This window comes from Copadichromis virginalis, linkage group LG18 (genome assembly GCF_057382275.1).
Source record: "Copadichromis virginalis isolate Kocher_CV1m ecotype Utaka linkage group LG18, C_Virginalis_male_GT1.1, whole genome shotgun sequence".
Classification (NCBI taxonomy): Eukaryota; Metazoa; Chordata; class Actinopteri; order Cichliformes; family Cichlidae; genus Copadichromis; species Copadichromis virginalis.
This window is the reverse complement of record NC_140635.1, coordinates 29,902,453-29,921,531: the sequence shown is the minus strand read 5'-3', so window position 1 is coordinate 29,921,531 and position 19,079 is coordinate 29,902,453. Positions and strand designations below refer to the sequence as shown.

Genomic DNA, 19,079 nt, shown 5'->3' with positions numbered 1-19,079 from the left:
TTAGCCAATCACAACACAGACCGGGTTCCCGAGGCGGGGACTGCTGAGCTAACTGCTCCTGTGTCAAAGCAGCGGCTCCGTGTAGCAGGTAAGGTTAGAAAGACACCTAAAAAAAAAAAAAGGAAGCCAATATGAGGGTCCTTTCTTTTTAGTGTTTTGCCAGTGTCCAGTGTTTCCAGTTGTTTGGCTGATTGAGCGCCGTTTTCTACAACTTAAGCTAATTAGCTAGCAAGCTAATACTTTGTGACAGTTTGAGTTTAACTTAGTTTTCAGTGAGTAAAGCCATTTTTTTTAGCTTAATGTCAGAGTCACCTTTGTAGTGAGTAATTGAGGAAACTGAGAGGGATTCATTGAGAATATATTTTTAAATTACTTCTGTTCAGTATTTTTTTTTAAATGAAGGGATACAAATTGATAAGTTAATATAAAGACTGAAATATGCATTGTTAAGCTCGAATAAAATCCTGACGTCTCTCGTGAAAGCCTCTGCAGACTGAGTATTTTGATTAATAAAGTTTAAAAAAAAAAAAGATTCCACTGTACACGCAGGAATGACGTTAAAGCATACACAGAAGGAAATAAAAAATCCCCTCAAAATGTTTTGTTAACCAACCACTCCCAGAAGAAAAACATGCTCTACCACAGTTGGACATGTTTCATCTGAAATTACTATTCTTGGGCTTCCTCTTCTCATGCTACTCCTTTTCCATCACCTTTTATCCTTCCTACCTTTGAACTCTGGTTTGGCTTTTATGTAATTATTTCATGTGAGTAGTTTTGAGTTGTGTGCAAGACAACACATAAGTTCTGTTTCTAAGTTGGACTACCTGCAGCTACCAGTGTGTAATATGAGGACGGGAAAAAAAAAGCTGTACAAAAAGAGTGTGGTATAAAATTTTGCACTGATGGGGGTCTTGCAGATAATAAGATCGCAGCTGTTTTTTTAAGAGTCCCATGAAACTATTAAAGACAGGTGCGTGTGCAACAGTTTATTCTGGCTCAAAAAGAAGGGGAGGTAAATAAGGGCCAGTTCTTCTGCAGTAAACTGGGCAATAACCTTGTGTCTGTTTGATTGTTTTGTGTGCATGTGTGTGTTTAGGAAACACACAAAAATGGTCTGGTTCCACTGTAACCAGTGCTTCAAAAGAAGAGGATCCACGTTTGCCGCGTCCAGCTGTGGCCACATTTTCTGTGAAGCATGCGTTAAATCAAGTGAGAGAGTTCATTTGCTTCTGAGCTGTAACTAGACTTCCTCATGAGTATGTCTCCACTGTGATGCAGTGCAACTCAAAGTTTGAGGCTGCTAAACCCCCCCCCCCCCATCTGCTTTAGATCCGTGCACTGTATGTGGGGCCAGCTGCAGCTATCTGGCTATCAATGAGGTTGGTGAGTCTGACGTAATCAGAGCAGCTTACTGTTTGACTTTAATTCAGACATCCAACATTCTTTGTCATGTGGATGTATTTCTGCTTCAGATGAAGCCGCAGGAAAAAATGTTTTTCAACGACCCAGTGAAGCTCATCCAATCACGGCTAGAGCACATGTGTCAGGTCTGTCCCTGCCAGGCAGCATGCACTTCAAGGGATGATCTGATATTGTCGTGTTGGTGTTGTTCCCACATCATCATAATAAATGTTGTTTCAGGTTCAACATTGCAAGTGACCAATCACATTGTTGTGACGTAATACTTTTGCAAGCCAAGCCATTCATTCATTTATGAAATTCCAATGTTGCAAGGACAATATGTATAATGCTTACCGTTTATTAAAGAACAGCATCCTGAAATGCAAAGAATTCAAATTGCTGGATCGGCGGACAGAGGCGGTTTCTCGCAAGTTATGTAGATTTTTATTTACAGTGTTTTTTCCAAACCCGCAAAAGTATTACGTCACAACAATGTGATTGGTCACTTGCAATGTTGAACCTGGAACAACATTTATTATGATGATGTGGGAACAACACCAACACGACGATATCAGATCGTGCCACTTCAAGCCCCATTGCCTCTGTGCCTTTTAATTGTTATAGCGGGTTGTTAAATACCTGTGTATGCAGTCAATTACTATTAACTTGGTATGTCATTAGCTACAGATTGAAAAATGAAATGCATCTCTCTGCTATGATTATTTGGGAAACTCGGAGCTATTACCCACTAGTCAAACTTGATTTGTTCATTTTTCACAGAATTATCATTTAGTAACAATGTCTTCATGTTCCCAGATTGTCATCTTTCAGCAGATGCAGATGGAGAGAGTCATGGCACAATTCAAGCACAAGTCTGCTGAATTGGAAAGACGCCTTAAAGAAGTCACCGAGCAGAGTTACAGGTGATTTTAATGTCTGCTATTATTTCCTCTGTGGCAGTGTAAATAAAACCATCCAACTGCAGTGATTTTCTTCTTCTTCTGTTATTTCAAGGCAACTCTCAGACCTGCAAAGAGAGAATGCTGACTTAAAAAAGCAGCTTTTAGAGGTGAAGAAAGAAACTATGGAATTTAAAAAGCCACTTTCACAATGGAGGGTAAGTCTTCAAAAGCCTAATTTTTAAAACAAGAGTACCAAAAAGATTCATCTGAATGAATCTTCTTCTGCTCTGCAGCTCTCTCCAGGACAATTTCAAACTGAAGGGTAAAAGTTCTTTTTCATTTTAACATGTTCACTTCATTTGTAGTTTTTAAATGAAGCAGTAATAACCCATTCATTTACAGAACTCAGAGGATGTCCCTCCCTGTGGCTGTCACCTCCCCAGGTAACCCCAGTGATTTGTGTTGATTGAAGTGTTACAGTTTAACCGCTGATGCTTAGTTTAATCGTTTCTGGTTCATGTTCATGTTGAGCTTGTGTTTTTCTTTTTTTTCTAGTTACGCCTCGTTCAAGAACCACGAGGTAAGCATCTTATTGTCATGTTGTAGTTGATTTCTTTCTTTGTATCATGTGACTGTTCAAATATGATATATGTGTGTCAGTCATATAGGCTCAGCAGAGTCCCAGAGGTGGAACATGCACAGAGGTCCTAGTCTCTCCCTCAATGTAAGTCTCCAGTTTTACCCAGTGTATTATTTTATTGAACCTAAATTTAATGACCAAATATATCAGACTAAAATTTCATATAAATGTGTGCTCGCAGTGCACTTGTGAAGGAAATACAGATCAAAAGTGAAAATATATCAAGACATGTTTGTCTTAAAAAATAACTGTAAGGTAAAAAGTATTAGATTGAGTTTGACAACTATGATTATATTATAATAATAATAAACCTATATAATACAACTATTATTATATTATATTTATTATTTTATAATTATTTGCTCTCCTATGAAAATTGACAATTTTTTAAAAATAATTTCCCAAGTGCTGTTAAACAAAGAAATGCATTTCTATCACAGCTTATTCAAACTTTCTAATTTTATTTAGGATCCCTACATTATTTTACTTTGCACACAGAAACACAATTACATCACAGACACCAAAAACTACCAGATCAGCATTATTACCTCTCCTTATAATAGCTAATAGTCAGTTACTCAGATAAATTGTATTTTATTTATATGGTACCAAATCACAAAAGTCACCTTGAGGCACTTTATATGCCGCGACTGATTGGAAATAAGGGGAGAAGGACGGGGCAAAAATTGCGCTGTGGAAGAGAGCCAGAGAGGAATAATGACTAATAATTAAATGCAGAGTGGTGTGCAAACACATAGTGAGGGGGAAAGGTGAGTGACGAAGAAACACTCAGCCCATCATGGGAAGCCCACCAGTGCAGCATAACGAAGGGAGGATTCTGGGTCACCTAATCCAGCCCTTACTATAAACTATCAAAAAGGAAAGTTTCAAGCCTTTAAAAAGGATTCTCAGAAAAAGTTACTTTAAGCTCCTAAGACCCAAACTCTTTCATGGCATGCATTTTTAATATCTCTTTCCGATTTGGGCTGATTGGCACCTGATGAATGTAAAAATAAAGAATTGTCTTTTTACCTGATGTCGTTTCTGATAAAAATGATAAGAGGACATTCGTTTTAAATTTCAATAGAACAGTGGCAGTATAATGTCCTTGTAAGTGGATATCAGGCCCTTGTAGAGCAAAATTTAGTATTGTGGTCTAGACCAGTGGTTCTCAAACTGTGGTACGCGTACCACTAGTGGTACTTGGGCTCTCTCTGTTGGTATGTGGGAAATCTCCCAGTTTTTTAAAGATTAAATAATATACCATTGTAGAGGTATGCAAAGACGACACGAAAGTTCCCGAGGCTCTTCTGGGAGCCGGAGCCAGAAGAGCCTTGAGAGCGGTGTATTTCGCTTGGGTGGGCGGATCCTGGAGGAGGGTCATCACACAGCGGGTAGACAGCGAGGCCACCACATGATGCTATTTCGTGTCGTCGGCTGAAACGCCACGAAGAGCAAAGTGAGCTTTGACGTGCACGAACCACGAAGGAGGTTCAGCAGCTTAACCGCCACAGCAAAAATTAAGACATACAGCTCTGCTATCACTTCCGACATAAATGAAGACAGAAAACTAAACAGCAGTGGTGTTTGTAAGGTTACTGAAGTTGGGCTAGCTGGTATATAATGATGTGTGGGCTACACCGCTATGGTTAGCATAATATAAACACAGTAATACTGGAGGATGAACTCCAGTAAATGGACCAAACTTCAGACAGGAGAACAACTGCAATATAAGGCTAGTCATTAATATACTGCTGAATGGGCTGGGCTGTTGTTACATCGTAAGGTTTTTTAAAACTGAGCTTTAAAATGAATAGTGATGATAAAAACTGAGAGAGGCCAACAGTGATAACTTTTTTTATGGGCTTGTTCAGATTAAATAGAACAAGATACAAAGCATTAAAACATGTTAAAAACACAGCAGACATAATAAATGAAGAGTAGTTTGGACCCGGAAGCAGGTTTCATCAGGTCTTCACTTAAAGATTGGACATCCCACCTGCTGTGAATGTTTTAATACAGTACAGTTGTTATTATTATCACTCGTCACATCCTGTTTATGACAGTTAAAATAAATAACATTCATATAAGAAATAAAATTGTCTTGTGTAAACTGTATGTGGTGTTAAATAGGCCTATACTACTGTACTTCAATTTCGGCCGTAAGGGTGGTACTTCAAGAGCCATATATTTTATGAAGTGGTACTCACTGTGAAAAGTTTGAGAACCACTGGTCTAGACACCCCAAAATGTGATGTCTATATATGTGGATGCCAGGTCCTAGTAGGTTAAATTTCATAGGAGAGCTAATAATTTGTTCTCATCTGTTTCGTAAATAATGTTGAATGCAGTCAGCTTTGTGAGCATTTTCAGGCTCCAGCTTTAACTGCCAAGCAGCAGTTTCTGTTCTCAAGGCATAAACTTACATCTTCATCATCAACGTCATCTTTAGGGTTTACACAAGTGTATTTCAAGCCCAGCTGGGCTTAAATTAACCCCCTTCCTTGGTTTAAACATCACGGATTTGAGCTACAACTGTTAATAAACCTAATGTGTCGTCTCATCTACTGTCACCACACAAATAAGAGCTGCCTGGAAGGGTTAGTTGAACTATGAAGCTAAAAGGCACAGCTTAAAAGCGGGTTTTCTACTTTCTGTGTCCCTGAGTCCAAGGACGCTTAGGTGTCTGTGACATACAGTAAGCACGAGGGTCCACATGCCTGTCTGTTTTTTGAGGGGGGTTTCTGTGTCTGTGGAGACTCATCTGTGGAGAATTTACATTACTATGCACCAGGCACACATGTGCCCAGATGTAAAGCAGGAATGTCTAATCGGCTGTCGTTTCTCCAGCTGTCTGTGCCCACAGCCGACTATAAACCAGGCAGTCACACTTAATGATCTAAATGTTTTTGCTTGTTTGTTTGTTGTTGAATTGTTTTGGGGTTTGTTTGTTTGTTTTTTTTTTGGGGGGGGGGGGGATTATGTGTTTGAAATTACTAAAGATTAGACTAAACCTGTAAACATATAAGTCTGTCTATGGACCTGTACGCAATTGTTGAAGTGGCTGAGTTGCTGATAAAATAAGGGAATGGTGTTTTCCTTCATGGTACCTCCATGATAAAAAACGAGCTTCCATGAGATATAAAACCTGAAAGTTTTTTTCACTCATTACCAAAAATCAGCTTTAACAAGTACATCAAGTATTTTGCTATTAAAACTACTGAAGGTTCCATTTAGAATGTTGAAGTTACAAAATTAAAAACCAAAGGAAACTTTCTTGTGCTTGTGTTTTGTCAGACTCCTGGATCAGCTGCTTCAGTTTCCAGCCATAGTTCTCTTCATGAATACAGTAAGTGTGGCTGCAAACACACTCTTTTAGCTCTGCCATGGATGCTGTGATCAAACTGGAAAATGTGCTGTATCAAATTGGATACTGTGCGCCTCCAATCCCCAATCAAAATCTTTCTCTTTGTTTTAAAAAGGAACACCTACATCATTAAGCACACCTACCAGGTGAGGGAAAAGTTACCTGGCAGCTACTTACAAATTCTAACTTTTATCAAACATTGTAACAGATTTATAAAAGCTTTTGATATTTTCACGTTACTGAGTCAGTTCATTTTCATCCCCAGAACCCAGACTCCTGGTCTTTTACAGTTCATAAGTGGATTATCAGTTCAGTCACCTAGGCACTGATTAAATGTCTATTTACACCCCTGGATGCGTTCATTAGTTGAGATTTGTGCATTAGGACTATGAAATTGTTGTGTGGTTTTGCCCTGATAACAAAAAGGCATGTATAAATTGTTTTACTTTTAATGGAAGTTGATATTACTATGTTGTTCTGTTAAGGAATTAAACTGACAACTTAGTTGGAGTCATCGTAATCTTTCTGCAAGTACACTGCTGATGCATTAATTTCACGTGGTTCACACTCACAACAAAACTTAACATGGATTAAAAATAAATAGTCAGATATATTCATAGAGTACATTGAACAACAACAACAAAAAACTTTGCACACAGTTATAAAGGTCAATGCTTTACTGGTTTCCAGTGACACAAATGTGCAAATAAGAAGTTTTCCAACAAGGGGGGGAAAAAAAAAAAAAGAGAACATCAACCAAGGAGGACACTACATGTTATGAACATTTCCCCAAAGTATGACACATTAGCTTTTTCCTGACTAACAGGATGACAAAACAAAGTGATGCACACTGCTTCGTAACATTTCCAGCCTTTGTCCAGGCATTTCTAAGAAACTAAACGGACTCTGTTTAAAGCCCACTTCATTCTTGGTATGTCAACTAAAACATTTTTCATCTCTCAAACACAGCCATGAAGGAAATAACTAATAAATACATAAACTGATAAGACAATTTGATAATGCTTGGGTTATGAATCATAATGTTATCTGAAAAACAAAACTTCTTTGGATTACACAGTACTGTTTTTGTCTATATTATAAACCTGAAAGTTAACTACTAAGACAGAATAGGGGTGGGGGGGGGGAACCAAAGAAAAAAACAAAAAAAACCCAAAACTGAATCAATGAGTGGGTTGGTGTTTGTATGCCATTGATGTGTCTGCTGCTTCTTAGTACTGTTGACTGTTACTGTCACAAAGGTGCACTTGTATGCAAGCTATTTATTTACTAAGAATTACAGCAGAGAGACTAAATGGATATTGAGGAATGTGTTTCAAAAATACGCTGTAGCTATTAAATTTAGCTGTATTTTCTGTAACTTAAAAAGAAAAGTGAGGAGTTTAAAAGTATCAAGAACAACACTGTACAATTAGGAATTTATGTTCTGTGAAATAATTGGATTTAATTAACATAACGGCAGCAGGATCATAAACCAAAGTGCAAGACATCAATTTAAAGTGTACATGTCCAGTGTGCTTTTCATGATGAGGACTTGTTGGCTATAAAGGAATGGTTACACACAGTGATCAGTCAACAAATTTGTCAATGTAGACATTTTATGGAGCAGTAGGTTGTTTGCTACAGTCAGGTACCAAATGTACAACCAATTTAAATTATAAAACTACATAATATACTAGAAATTCTGTAGTGATATCTAATCAAAAATAATAAGCTCAAAAAATAAAGCAAACCAGTGTACAAGTTGCTGCGCTATTTACAGTAATGTAGGCAGCACAATGGTATTTCAAGTCCAAATATATTAGGGAAAGCAGGGAATGCAGCACATATAAAACACAAACCTCACTTTGGGCTTGTAGTGGGAAGACTGAATGTTACAAACCTGCTCAGTTAAAGCAATATTAACCAAAGTAATATTTATGCTTCATGGTGCAAATTATTTGAAGAGCACCTCAACTTGTAGAAATGTTATTAAGTAACAACAATAGATTCCTGCTCAGTTTCCCCAACGTCCTGAGCTGCAAACCAATCCCGCACCTGCTGGTAGCTCATTCTCGATTTCTTGCATAGAGAATCAAGGTCTTTTTCATGTAGTGTGCCATTTGAAAGGTAATAGTTAACCAACGGCTGGATATCTGGGGAATCTGCACTCCTTCCATTTGCTTGAGATTTTCGTTTACGGCTACCCCCGGGCCGAGAGGATGTTCCACTTCCGTTTGTTAAACCGCAGCTGCTTTGCTGGGAAGCCAGCTCTGCCAAGAACTGATCACGGACCCCCTTTACCCAGCGCAGCTGGCCATTTTTGACAGCATAGCGTGTGTCCCCAAACCACTGAATAACATCTGCCCGTGGCAAACCAGTAAGCTTAACAAGTTCAGTGTAGTCTTCACTCTTAGGCCATTGGCAACGCAAGAAATGCTGCTTTAACACATCCAACTGCTCCTTGGTCTTTCTTGGTCGCCCAGCAGGAGTGAGGGCAGGGGATGTAGATGTGGAGGGACTGGTTTTGGCTGACTGGCCTAGCTTCTTTGATGTGGTGATTTTATTTGAAAATGGTTTGTTAGGTGAGACAGACAATGGTGGGCTGTCTGAGGGGGAAGAATAAGGAGAGTATTTGGATATACTTAATGGTTCCAGGGGAACATCTGGCTCAATCTTGCAAGTCTTTGTCAACTGTAAGGGTCGTTCATCACACTGTTCCTCATCTTTGAAAGTGTCTCCTTCCCCTGAAAGATCCTCAATAACATCGTGCCCTTGTGCCTCAAGAACCCTTTCCCCAAATGCCTCCAGGCTATTTGACAAAAAGGTCTGGAAGAAGTGTGAATTTCTAATCCCATTGCTACGTGCTGGCTCATGGCCTTTCGCCCCATTCAGCTGACGAGACTTTTGAGTAATAAGTGGAAGAGGCTGAGACTGTTGATCATGTTTACTTCCCACAGCAGCTTGCTGAGAAAAGTTCTGGGCTGCTGCCAGGCTTCCTCGACCGACGCGCAGCTGGTAACGACTGTCACTGAACCATTTACGAATGTCGTTACGGCTCAGCCCCGTTTCTTCCTGCAAGCGTCTAAGCTCTGCCTCTGCAGGCCAGTTCTCTCTTAGAAAACTTTTGCGAAGGGCAGCAAGCTGAGCTTTAGACTTTTTGTAGCGTCCATGGCGGTGCTGTCGTGGAGAAGAGTCTGAAAGGTCAAAGGAAACATCGGCTGCTGGCGTGTCTGCTGGTGGGTGGTAGAAGTACGAATCCTGAGGCGGTGGGAGGGTTGAGCTGAAACACGGTGTGCTGGATTTGGCTGGCTTGTATGAATCTAGTGACTCACACTTTGGGCCGTTTGTCTGAGGTGGGTAGTTAGAAAGAGCACTCTCCTCTTCTTCACTATCCTTGTCTTCAATTATCAATTCCTCATAACTTGTGTTGTTTTTCATTTTGTCTTCCTCATTTGTTTCAATTGAGTCATCACAAAGCTCCGGCACTGCCAGCTTTCGCCGTGTCTCCTCAATTTCTTCCGAGGACCAGCTAATTCCATATTTAATTCTCTGCACCATAAACCACACTTTAACTTTGTCCAGTGGCAAGGCACAGACCCGGGCTAGAGCGCTAACCTCCCGAGACGACGGGTAGGGAAATAAGTTGAAGGCTTTGACCAGCTCTGGGATGGTGTCGAGTTCACGGGTCTGATCAGACTGTGTCCATACCAGTTTCAGTCCCTCTGACACTAGAGGCAGGCACACAACAGAGTTGTGGTTGGTGGTGAAACTAGCCACCCCACTTGTGTTGCTTTCAGCTGAGCAGGGAGAGTCACGCAAATCCTTGGATGAGCATTTGGATTCAAGGTTTTCTTCACATTCTGTCTTTACTTTTTCTTCTAGCATCTCCTTCATGTCCAAAGGTAGTCCATGTCTGCCGTTATGTTCAGTGTATGTAGCCATCTGGGCTATCAAAATGTGTGCTTTCACCTAGAAACGAATCAGAAACCATAATTTAGTATTGTGCTTTTCCCAGCTGCCAAACTGTTTAAACTAAAGACAAGATTATCGCAAAAGGAAGGCCTACGTCCTCTCAAGAGTACAGACTCAGATGTTTTAAGATCGCCATGTTCTCATTCATTCTCAAAGTCAATTATGGGACAGCTGCCACCCCCACCCTGCTCTCCTTATTCTGAACTCTCAATGAAACTAGTGGTACACTCTATCCAGACTGGGTCTCCCCTCCCCCAGAGTGTGATGGCTGACTTTTGTTTTGTATGAGTGGGGGGACTGGCTGCAAAGGGTGGGGGCAGAATGAGCAATCCATCACAGTCTGCTTTCTCGCCCCTTCCCACTCAGGCTTTGTTCCACTTCCAAGTTCTCAGTTCGAAGAGATAAGTGTAGCCTCTTCACAAAGGCAGCCACCAAAACATTTGCATCGTCGTACTCGAGTCTAAGTCCAGACACACTATTAACAATCAAATATTCCTAGTTAAAGTAGTTCTAAGGTGATTAATACCATTATTATCAAATTGCTTTTAAGCAACAGGTGTTGCTTCCAACTATTCACAAAAGCTTCTATTACATACATGAAAGAGTGATTCAGTATAAGTGCTAGACCACTGTTTGACATTTTGTCCCACTGCAGTCTTTATTCAATTATATCAATCAGGGGTGGAGACACCTCACAACGTACAGTTTCATAATATGAAGGCTACTCTTAATTTGGAAGGCTCTAATCTTTATTTGGAAGAGCAATAGTTGCGCATTTAGTTGCGAGGTTAAGCCACTGCCGGCGATTAGGTCGCCTGAACCACAAAAGAAATGCTGAAGTGTAACACAAACATTAGCTAACAATTATGAAATCACTGAATTACTCATTGGTGGTAGACTAAACCCACGGGGATGAGATCATGTGGCGACCCCCACAATCTTTTTTTTTTTTTTTTTAAATATATATTTCATGTCTTACTCATCCCCCTACCCGCTAAACCGTTGGGAGTTTAGACACCATGTTTTTGTTTTCGCGGAAGAAAAAGCTCCAAAAGTTCAAAAATGTTGACCGTGTCAGCTACAATAGCAGTCCAGCGTCTCCCCCCCTCTTTATGGCGTACTAACTAAAACGCTTCACACTGCACAGGCGCACTTCGTCGTCAGACACGCTTCAGTGAAACATAAAAATAAACTTACCAAAAAATGCCAAACAAGCCCTTTTTTTTATTCCCGAGGTCCGTTTGAGCGAAAGGAAAAGCGAAGAAAATCAGGTTTCCCCCCTGGCACCTCGCTTTATATGGCCGAAGTTTAAAGGCAGAGCTGGGAAACGATACCGTCCGTCCGTTTGTTTGACCCTTGTCTTATTTATCAAGCACCTCGACGGATTACGGTCAGGATACAAAGATCCGAGGCGACCAAGTTTGTCGCGTTTTCTAGGAGTTCAGTCGTCGGCTAATTCCTGCCGAAGACGGCACAAAGCTCCAATCCGTGAGACTCTCAATCCGAGCCGCCGTTATTTCGTGCCACTCGGTCCTCCCGTTGTTGCTTTTGTTCTTTAACTGTGAAGTGGTTCCCCTGTCCGGCCAGATCGAGGCGAGGCGGAGCTGAGGACCAGGAAGACCAGAAGGCCCAACTGACTCTCCAACAGTGACGGCGGGGTGTGGGTGTGCCAGTCCATGAAAAGCAGGCCTTGGATTGGAGGGAGGAAACGCCTGTATAATATATCACTAACAGTAGGCTAAACAGTTTCACGTCAACCACCCATCAGAGCTCCCCTCCGCCCTCCCGCTGTCCTAAGCGGCCGACAAAAATTTGATGTGATTTCCGACTACAGTCATGTTGGTAAATTTGATCATTTGGTCATCCATCAACTCTCCCCGCCTGACTTGGAGTACTTCTCGTCAGCATCTTTTTTTGTTTGTTTTCTCTTCCAGGAACTCCCGTTAGGAACCGGCTCTTTGATCCTGGTTTTACAAACTATTTAGGATCCTTACCTTTGGCCATCTGTGGGTTTACAAGTTAACGAAACACAGAGAAATGAAGTAGAACAGTTCACTGAATATTTAATATTTAGTAAACACAACAACTCGCATTGCACAGACTTGATTTCGGTATATATATTTTTAAAGTGGCTCTGTGTGAACTCGCAAACTAACAACAGAAGTAAGGGTTTATCTTACTGGTGTACACGTGTTTGAAGTTCTTGAGTTCATGGTCTACACTTATCTCTGAACAGCTGTCACGTTTCACACCTCTCATGTTTTGTGACTTCACCTTGTAACACTGTTGTGTTAATAAAGTCTGTCCACAGATGAAATTCACAGAAACACTGTTCAACATTCTCAAAACCATCTTTGTGATACTTGCAACTGCAGACAAGTTGGAAGTACACAGCTCTGTGGTATCAGTCCTTGCTTAGGGAAGTCCTGCTGTGAAATCTCAAGCTGTGCATTTCTAGGCATCATGAGCACAGGATGGATCTGACTGTGAAATTTAGGGAGATTGTTTGTTCTTTGGCTAATGACGAGTCAATCACATTTTAAAAACTAGCTTGTCCTGCTCTGTGATTCTACTGGGGACCATGAGAGTGTTGACATAGGCACAGAGCAAGGGAAATAATGGCTGTATTACCATAGAATATCACAGGAGGTCTTGTTTTTCTACATGTAACAGTTGCCCCCTCTTGGTTATTAGAAAGAAAGGCATTTCCACATTGGCTTCACTTGTCAGACCTGGAAGCATGAATATTATAAAAGATGGGCATAACTGCTAGATCGGACAAGTAAAGCCAAGATAACTTAAGCCTTCATTCTTTTAAATGTCTGCAAATAAAAAATCTTCAATTTTCAATTTTGATATTTTGAAAAAACAAAACAAAACAAATAAACAGCAACAGGTTAGCACTCATTTATTTAACTGGTTGTTATTTAGCCAGCCAGGTGCAGTATTAGCAGTACTGTGTGTCCAGAATACGTAATACAGTTTTTATAAAATGCAAAAATAAGTGCAAAATACACTTGTGTTTCTGAAATATCATTCGTAGCTTCGTAATATATAAGAAAACCATAATATGTAGTTATAATAAGACATTCAGGTTTTCACATTGTGTCTTCATCTGAGGAAAATTATACAGGGACATCCTTTGTGTTTACTTCATTTACCTCCACCACCACAGAATCACAGTCATTAAGTACTTACACAGGGGTGTGTGTTTGTGTGTGTGCACATATGTAAAATGATAAACATTCCTTTAAAAAAAAGTGCTCATCTTAAGTCTTTCGTCACCCTTCAACTGTTAGTAAACAAAATGGCGACTGTAGACAACACTGCCATTAGAGAGTTTATGTAGGAAATCTTTAGAACCGGCTGAATGCCAGGGTCATCACGAAGCGTGGCACACGTACGAATGAGGGCACGGCAACCGACAGCCAGGACAGGTACGGGACCTGGGACAGGAGGTATTTAATCGAAGTGTAATCAGCTACACTTCGCCCTGTGGGTAAGCAGACAATAAGTTCAGAGTACGGTTCTTAATAAACTTTATTAGACCACCAATATTTAAAAGTCTGTCTAAAACTTGCTTAAAACAAATAAATTATGGTATCTATTAAGAAAATAACAAAATAATTCACGTGTTTATTCCCAAATTTGAGCCGCTACACTGGGTTTCTCTGAGAAATGAATCAAGCATAACATTCAACCACTAAAACTAATTTTCCCGTTTAAGGATGTTAGTAAATAACTGTAATTTGGCCTGTTAATCAAAAAATAATAATGTGCTTTACATTTTTTTCTGATTTTTGTAAAACAGTACACTTGAAAGTTAATGGACAACAACAATAATTATATTTTAGCATTACAAATATAATTTCGATTAAAGAGCTTGTGCACACTGGTGGATTGACCATACATTCAAAATTATTTTGCTTATTACCAGTACTGATATGTTAGAGCAACTGGGACATAAAGCTTGCGTAATAGATTTGTTAAGCGCCAAGTAGTGAAGTTTAAGATATTCAAATCTTAAAAAAGAAATCACAAATTTACCATCGACATCTTTTATTCCATAGCGTCTTGCCAGATCAGAAGTCATGAGTATTTTCCCAGTCAGTGACATCAGATTTTTATCTGTCGGCCAAAAAGGAAATCAAAATATGGTTTCTTTGCGTGCACTTAAAAAAGCATTTTCAAAATACTCTTGAGAATTCCTCAGCATTTAAGGTATCTGTTTCTTAGGAACAATAACTCCCAGAAAGACATTTTAATGTCCATCAGGGGGGTGTTGGTGTCTATTTAACAGTCTCACTGTGAGGTGAGCACCAATTTCTGAAGTTGTACCTTTTGCCATGTTAACAATGCACTTCCCGCTCAGTTCTGTGGTTTCTCCATCAGCAAAAACGTTTTTAAACTGTTGGGGAGAAAAAAAAGCAAAAAACACAAGTTTAGCTTACAATTGAAGCAGCAACCAGAAAAAGGAGTTTTCATTACAGGGAATCTACCTTAGACGGTGACTCTTTCGCCAGTATCAACTGAGACACCAGTTCTGTTTTTACCGCTCCTGGCCACAGGCTGACAGAAGCTACACCTCTGCGGCGTAGCTCGATAGCCATGTCTGATGCCAGTCTGTCGCACTGGGAACAAACCACAAAAAATAAAGGCCTTTAAAACAATCAGAAAGTAATATCAGTAACACATGTTATACTTGATCAAGAAGACAACTTACAGCAGCTTTACCAACACCATATGGCACATTGAAGAGGTACCGCATCCCTCCAAAAGAAGAAATGGTCACTATCAAACCCCGACCTTGAGCCACCATCAACCGGGCTGCGTAAACTGAGAAAAAATAGTGCCCCCTGCCAGATGTCGAAAAACTTAAGTAAGTCATATAATATTTCTACCATTTACTTTATTTCAAAACATTTCTAGGTTGGATTGTGTGCATCATGTGATCTCCTGCTGAATTTGTAAGTTTGCTCACTTCCAAAGAGTTGAACAGTATGGTAGTGGATCATGTAGTGGATCATCTCAAAAGACACCAAGAACACCAATGGTAACACACTATGCTGTAATGAATTGAAATCTGCCCTTCTCAAGAATGCACATGAACAGGCCCTTAATGAGTCTAATAAAGCTTGGAGGAAGTACTGTAGTCAGATGAAACCAAAACTTAAGGTCTCGTTGTGTTTGGAGGAAGAAATATAAGGAATATGACCCAAAGAGATGGTGACCAATGGTCAAAAACACAGAGGTGGAAACATTATGTTTTGAGGCTGTTGTTCTGCTAAACATGCAACACAATTTCACTGCAATGAGGGGCCAATGGACACGACCGTGGACTTTAAAATCCTGAATGAGAACCTCCTTCCCTCAGACAGAACACTGGAGATGGGTCATGAAGGGTCTTCCAGCATGACAATGATCCAAATACCACCAAGCCAACAAAGGAGCGGCTAAATAAGAAGCTCATTAAGGTCATGTAGTGGCTTAGCTAGTCGCCAGATCTCTAAGCTGAAGCTCTGAGTTGCCAAACAGAAGTCATTTGTGTAAAGAGAAGTGGGCCACAATCCCTCCTGAGATGCATGTATACCTGGTGTTTGCCTACAAGAAACATCCTACTGCTGTGCATGCCAACGAGGATATCTCCACCAAGTACTCAAGTTTTGTTTGAGGATCAAATACTTATTTCATCTAATGACCTGCAAATATTATTAATAATATTAATATATAACTTTTTTTTCTAGCATCTGTGTATTGGCCAGTTGTTACATGATAGGATGCCGTTTGCTCACAATGAGTGAGTTATCTCATGATTAAACACCCAAGCACACAGTACCTGAGGCCTGCGTTGTTGATGGAATCCCAAATAGAAGGCTCAGTTTCCCAGAACTTCTTACCCATGTTCTCAAAGATATCCTGAAACAATACCACGTGTTTTGTTAAAGTAAAGCACATATGTCATTTCATTCACGCAGATTTACTCCATATTAGGTGCTTCTGAAATAATTCTACCAGGAAATGATAAAGCATTAGTGATCCAACCTGTACTCCAGAATAGGCATTATTAACCAGTATATCCAGTCTGCCGTTATGTTCCTGTCTAATTCGCTCAAACAGTCCTTGAATGTCGGTCTCCTTTGAGGAATCGCAGATAACTGGTACACAGTTCCCACCCCTTTCCGTCACCTGTGTCAACAGTGAAAAAATAATAACATAGTAGAACGAGCCAACACTTTAGCTGCAACACTGATATGGGACATGAGGGGAGGATCTGCTTTACTTCAGAACTTACTCCACTAATCACAAATGAAAGCCACGATACAATAAGCTGCATTTAAAAATGCCTCCCTGTCTAATTATTAGAAGACTCCAAGTGTTAAAAGCCCACCTGTGCAGCAGTTTGCTTCAGAGTCTTCTCCTGGCGTCCTGTGATGTAGACTGTGGCTCCTGCTTCAGACAGCTGTAGAGCTATTCCTCTGCCAATGCCCCGGGAGGCACCAGTTACTACGCATACCCAGCCAGACAGGGACATCTTCAGTGTCTGGAGGAGCAGTAATAACACCATATACAATCAGCAGTGAGATCCATTACACCATGTGAGCAAAATACCCAACATGAAGGGTTACATGTGATCAAAAGTCAGCTGGAACTTTAAAAGGCGTTGCAACATGATTGCATAATAGAACCATTGTCCAGAGTTTATCTGGAAGTAAGAGCAGTGACATCATTCCTTACATGAGTGTTTTAGGTCCAGTCAGTGTTACACAGCATTTTGCATAAGAAGTTTACAACCAACACTGATGATCATAATAGATAATCACTCTGATATATCTGCAATAAGTTAAAAGACTATTTACACAAGGATTACATGAACTTTACCCTGATAGCACAATAAAAATCTAACAACGAAGCTGATGTTGATTTTACCAGAGGAAAGTTCAACACGATGTCAAAGCGCTTCTAACTGACGTGCATTAACATTATATGTAACGCGCTCGCTGTCACGCTATCTCAAATCATAATGAGTGTCAGTCCTGTGCAGTTATTTAGCAGGGCACATAGTTAAAAATAATAATAATAATAATAATAATAATAATAATAATAATAATAATTAAACCGAAGCCGCTCACCTGTACAAAATGATACCGTCCAACACAGCACGCGCAGGATCTGGTTTGTCAGGTCTCAATAACAACAGGACAAGGAAATGTATGAGCGATAGTACCGCAGCTCGTCGGCACTGCTTTTTTATGTTGCCGTAGAGACTCAACTCTGCAATAACCAGAGTCAGTCTACTGTAATATCGCGAGAAGATGACAGACGAAAAAACGAATGCAAGAGGATTCACTGGTACTAACTTCCGCCTTCGTTCGAATAGCATCGTCCAGGTTCCCCAGAATACGCTCACCGCGCACTACTTTAGTATATTTAGTACATATGACGGGACAGTACGTAAAATATTTGTCATATTAGTGTTTTGATATGCCAAGGAGAGTGCAATATTAGGTCTGCAATTTTTAAAAACTCCATGAGCCTATCTGATTGTTGTGATGAGCAACAACACTCACAAAACACTTATGACGATATACATACAACAAAACACATAAATAGAGTCAAACTCACAGAAACTCATACCCACATAGGAGATGGAATAAAGAAAGAATAAATTAAGTTGTTGAATTTTATGCAGATCCTTCACGATTTAATTCTGTTCATGATAGAAACATGAAATTCTTTTGTTCAAATTACAAGTTAGGCTCTTGTAAATGTAACAGTCACCCATTTTGGCCTCTGGTCGCTTCTCTGGGAAGCGCCCGTATCAGTGAACCACATCGATGGAAGCAATAACCTCAAACGATGTTTGTCTCTTTCACAGATGCAGTTTTGCAGATTTCTTTTACTTTGGTGTGAATGTTCATATCCGTTTATCTCTGCCGTGCTGTACTGCTGCAGATTCCATTCCATTCATTTTCAGATACTTACAATAATCCTGTAAGTAATCAAAGTAATCCGTACTTTGATCCATACTTTGATTTATTTTGTTAATTTTGAACGTGTTGACTAAGACACAGATTATGTTATCTTCAACCTCACACAGAGACAGTTCACTAGTGGTTTCTTTGGTTTATCTGGTTTACCACTCTAGATCAGTGTGCTGGAGAAGTCCCTCAGTGGTTAGACCCACAAGAGCTAGAATGATTCATACTAATGTTTCATTTTGTTTTCTCTTGATAATTCAATTTGCATGTTTGCTGTTAAGTCATCGACAATGGAAGTTTGCCTTTACCTTCCATGCTATGATGGAAGTTCACAAAAGTTAGCTCCAAGACACATTGCAAGGAAAGGAGTTTTCTGCAGGAAATGCTGCTGGTAGCTGTAAACACCATACCATACCATACCATACCATACCATACCATACCATACCATACCATACCATACCACCTTTATTTATAAAGCACTTTAACATAAAACCAGAGTTCACAAAGTGCTGTACATGCTAAAAGCATAAGTAAAGAAAATTAAAATGAATTAATGAATTAAATAACTAAGGTAACACTTAAAACTGCATATCTGAAACATAAAAAGGCCACGCTGCAGCTCACTCTAGCGCCATTGTGGTCAAATAATAGATTTGTAGATTTCTGGTTTAGTTGGTGACAGTTTACTTGGTGATAGATCAGACAGGGTGAATGTTCTTCTTACCGCACAACACCACACCATGGCGCCCTCGTCTCCTAAAACTTACACCATCCAATTTCTGAGTTGACAAAGCTAAAAGACATTCTGAACAGCG

The 19,079-nt window shown here is 39.9% G+C and overlaps 3 protein-coding genes across 5 annotated transcripts; 1 reads left to right on the top strand and 2 right to left on the bottom strand.

Moving 5' to 3' along the window:
* LOC146688271 (uncharacterized) lies at positions 1–6,823 on the top strand. Of its 3 annotated transcripts, none has more exons than XM_085438568.1 (13): positions 1–88; positions 1,100–1,212; positions 1,333–1,382; positions 1,476–1,550; positions 2,236–2,327; positions 2,419–2,521; positions 2,600–2,628; positions 2,709–2,749; positions 2,862–2,886; positions 2,967–3,030; positions 6,244–6,295; positions 6,429–6,459; positions 6,579–6,823. In XM_085438568.1, the coding sequence occupies exons 2-13, from the start codon at positions 1,113–1,115 to the stop codon at positions 6,640–6,642; spliced, it is 726 nt and encodes a 241-aa protein (XP_085294694.1). In that variant the 5' UTR covers positions 1–88; positions 1,100–1,112; the 3' UTR covers positions 6,643–6,823. The 3 variants fall into 3 exon arrangements, with proteins under 3 accessions (XP_085294694.1, XP_085294693.1, XP_085294695.1); XM_085438567.1 differs by having other exon boundaries at positions 2–88; positions 2,221–2,327; XM_085438569.1 differs by lacking the exon at positions 1,476–1,550 and having other exon boundaries at positions 2–88; positions 2,221–2,327.
* A 153-nt stretch (positions 6,824–6,976) lies between these two features.
* Positions 6,977–11,879, bottom strand: homeza (homeobox and leucine zipper encoding a). Its single transcript, XM_085438565.1, has 2 exons — positions 11,483–11,879; positions 6,977–10,282 (listed from the first exon to the last, which is right to left on the bottom strand). Exon 2 carries the CDS (start codon positions 10,253–10,255, stop codon positions 8,303–8,305), a length of 1,953 nt encoding a protein of 650 aa, XP_085294691.1. The 5' UTR covers positions 10,256–10,282; positions 11,483–11,879; the 3' UTR covers positions 6,977–8,302.
* Positions 11,880–13,176: 1,297 nt separating this feature from the next.
* dhrs1 (dehydrogenase/reductase (SDR family) member 1) lies at positions 13,177–17,576 on the bottom strand. The gene is made up of 9 exons (XM_085438566.1): positions 17,416–17,576; positions 16,674–16,826; positions 16,328–16,471; positions 16,122–16,201; positions 15,009–15,141; positions 14,785–14,916; positions 14,624–14,693; positions 14,333–14,413; positions 13,177–13,778 (listed from the first exon to the last, which is right to left on the bottom strand). Exons 2-9 carry the CDS (start codon positions 16,815–16,817, stop codon positions 13,642–13,644), a joined length of 921 nt encoding a protein of 306 aa, XP_085294692.1. The 5' UTR covers positions 16,818–16,826; positions 17,416–17,576; the 3' UTR covers positions 13,177–13,641.
* Positions 17,577–19,079: the final 1,503 nt, after the last annotated feature.

Bases quoted from the DNA above. Each gene is read 5' to 3' on its own strand.
- LOC146688271 (XM_085438567.1), top strand. From the start codon at position 1,113: ATGGTCTGGTTCCACTGTAACCAGTGCTTCAAAAGAAGAGGATCCACG. The intron at 1,383-1,475 runs GTTGGTGAGTCT...TTTCTGCTTCAG, and splicing joins GCTATCTGGCTATCAATGAG to ATGAAGCCGCAGGAAAAAAT. The intron at 6,296-6,428 runs GTAAGTGTGGCT...TGTTTTAAAAAG, and splicing joins TAGTTCTCTTCATGAATACA to GAACACCTACATCATTAAGC.
- homeza (XM_085438565.1), bottom strand. From the start codon at position 10,255: ATGGCTACATACACTGAACATAACGGCAGACATGGACTACCTTTGGAC.
- dhrs1 (XM_085438566.1), bottom strand. From the start codon at position 16,817: ATGTCCCTGTCTGGCTGGGTATGCGTAGTAACTGGTGCCTCCCGGGGC. The intron at 15,142-16,121 runs GTACTGTGTGCT...GACATCTGGCAG, and splicing joins ATCAACAACGCAGGCCTCAG to GGGGCACTATTTTTTCTCAG. The intron at 13,779-14,332 runs GTAAATTTGTGA...GCTTACCCACAG, and splicing joins TGGAATAAAAGATGTCGATG to GGCGAAGTGTAGCTGATTAC.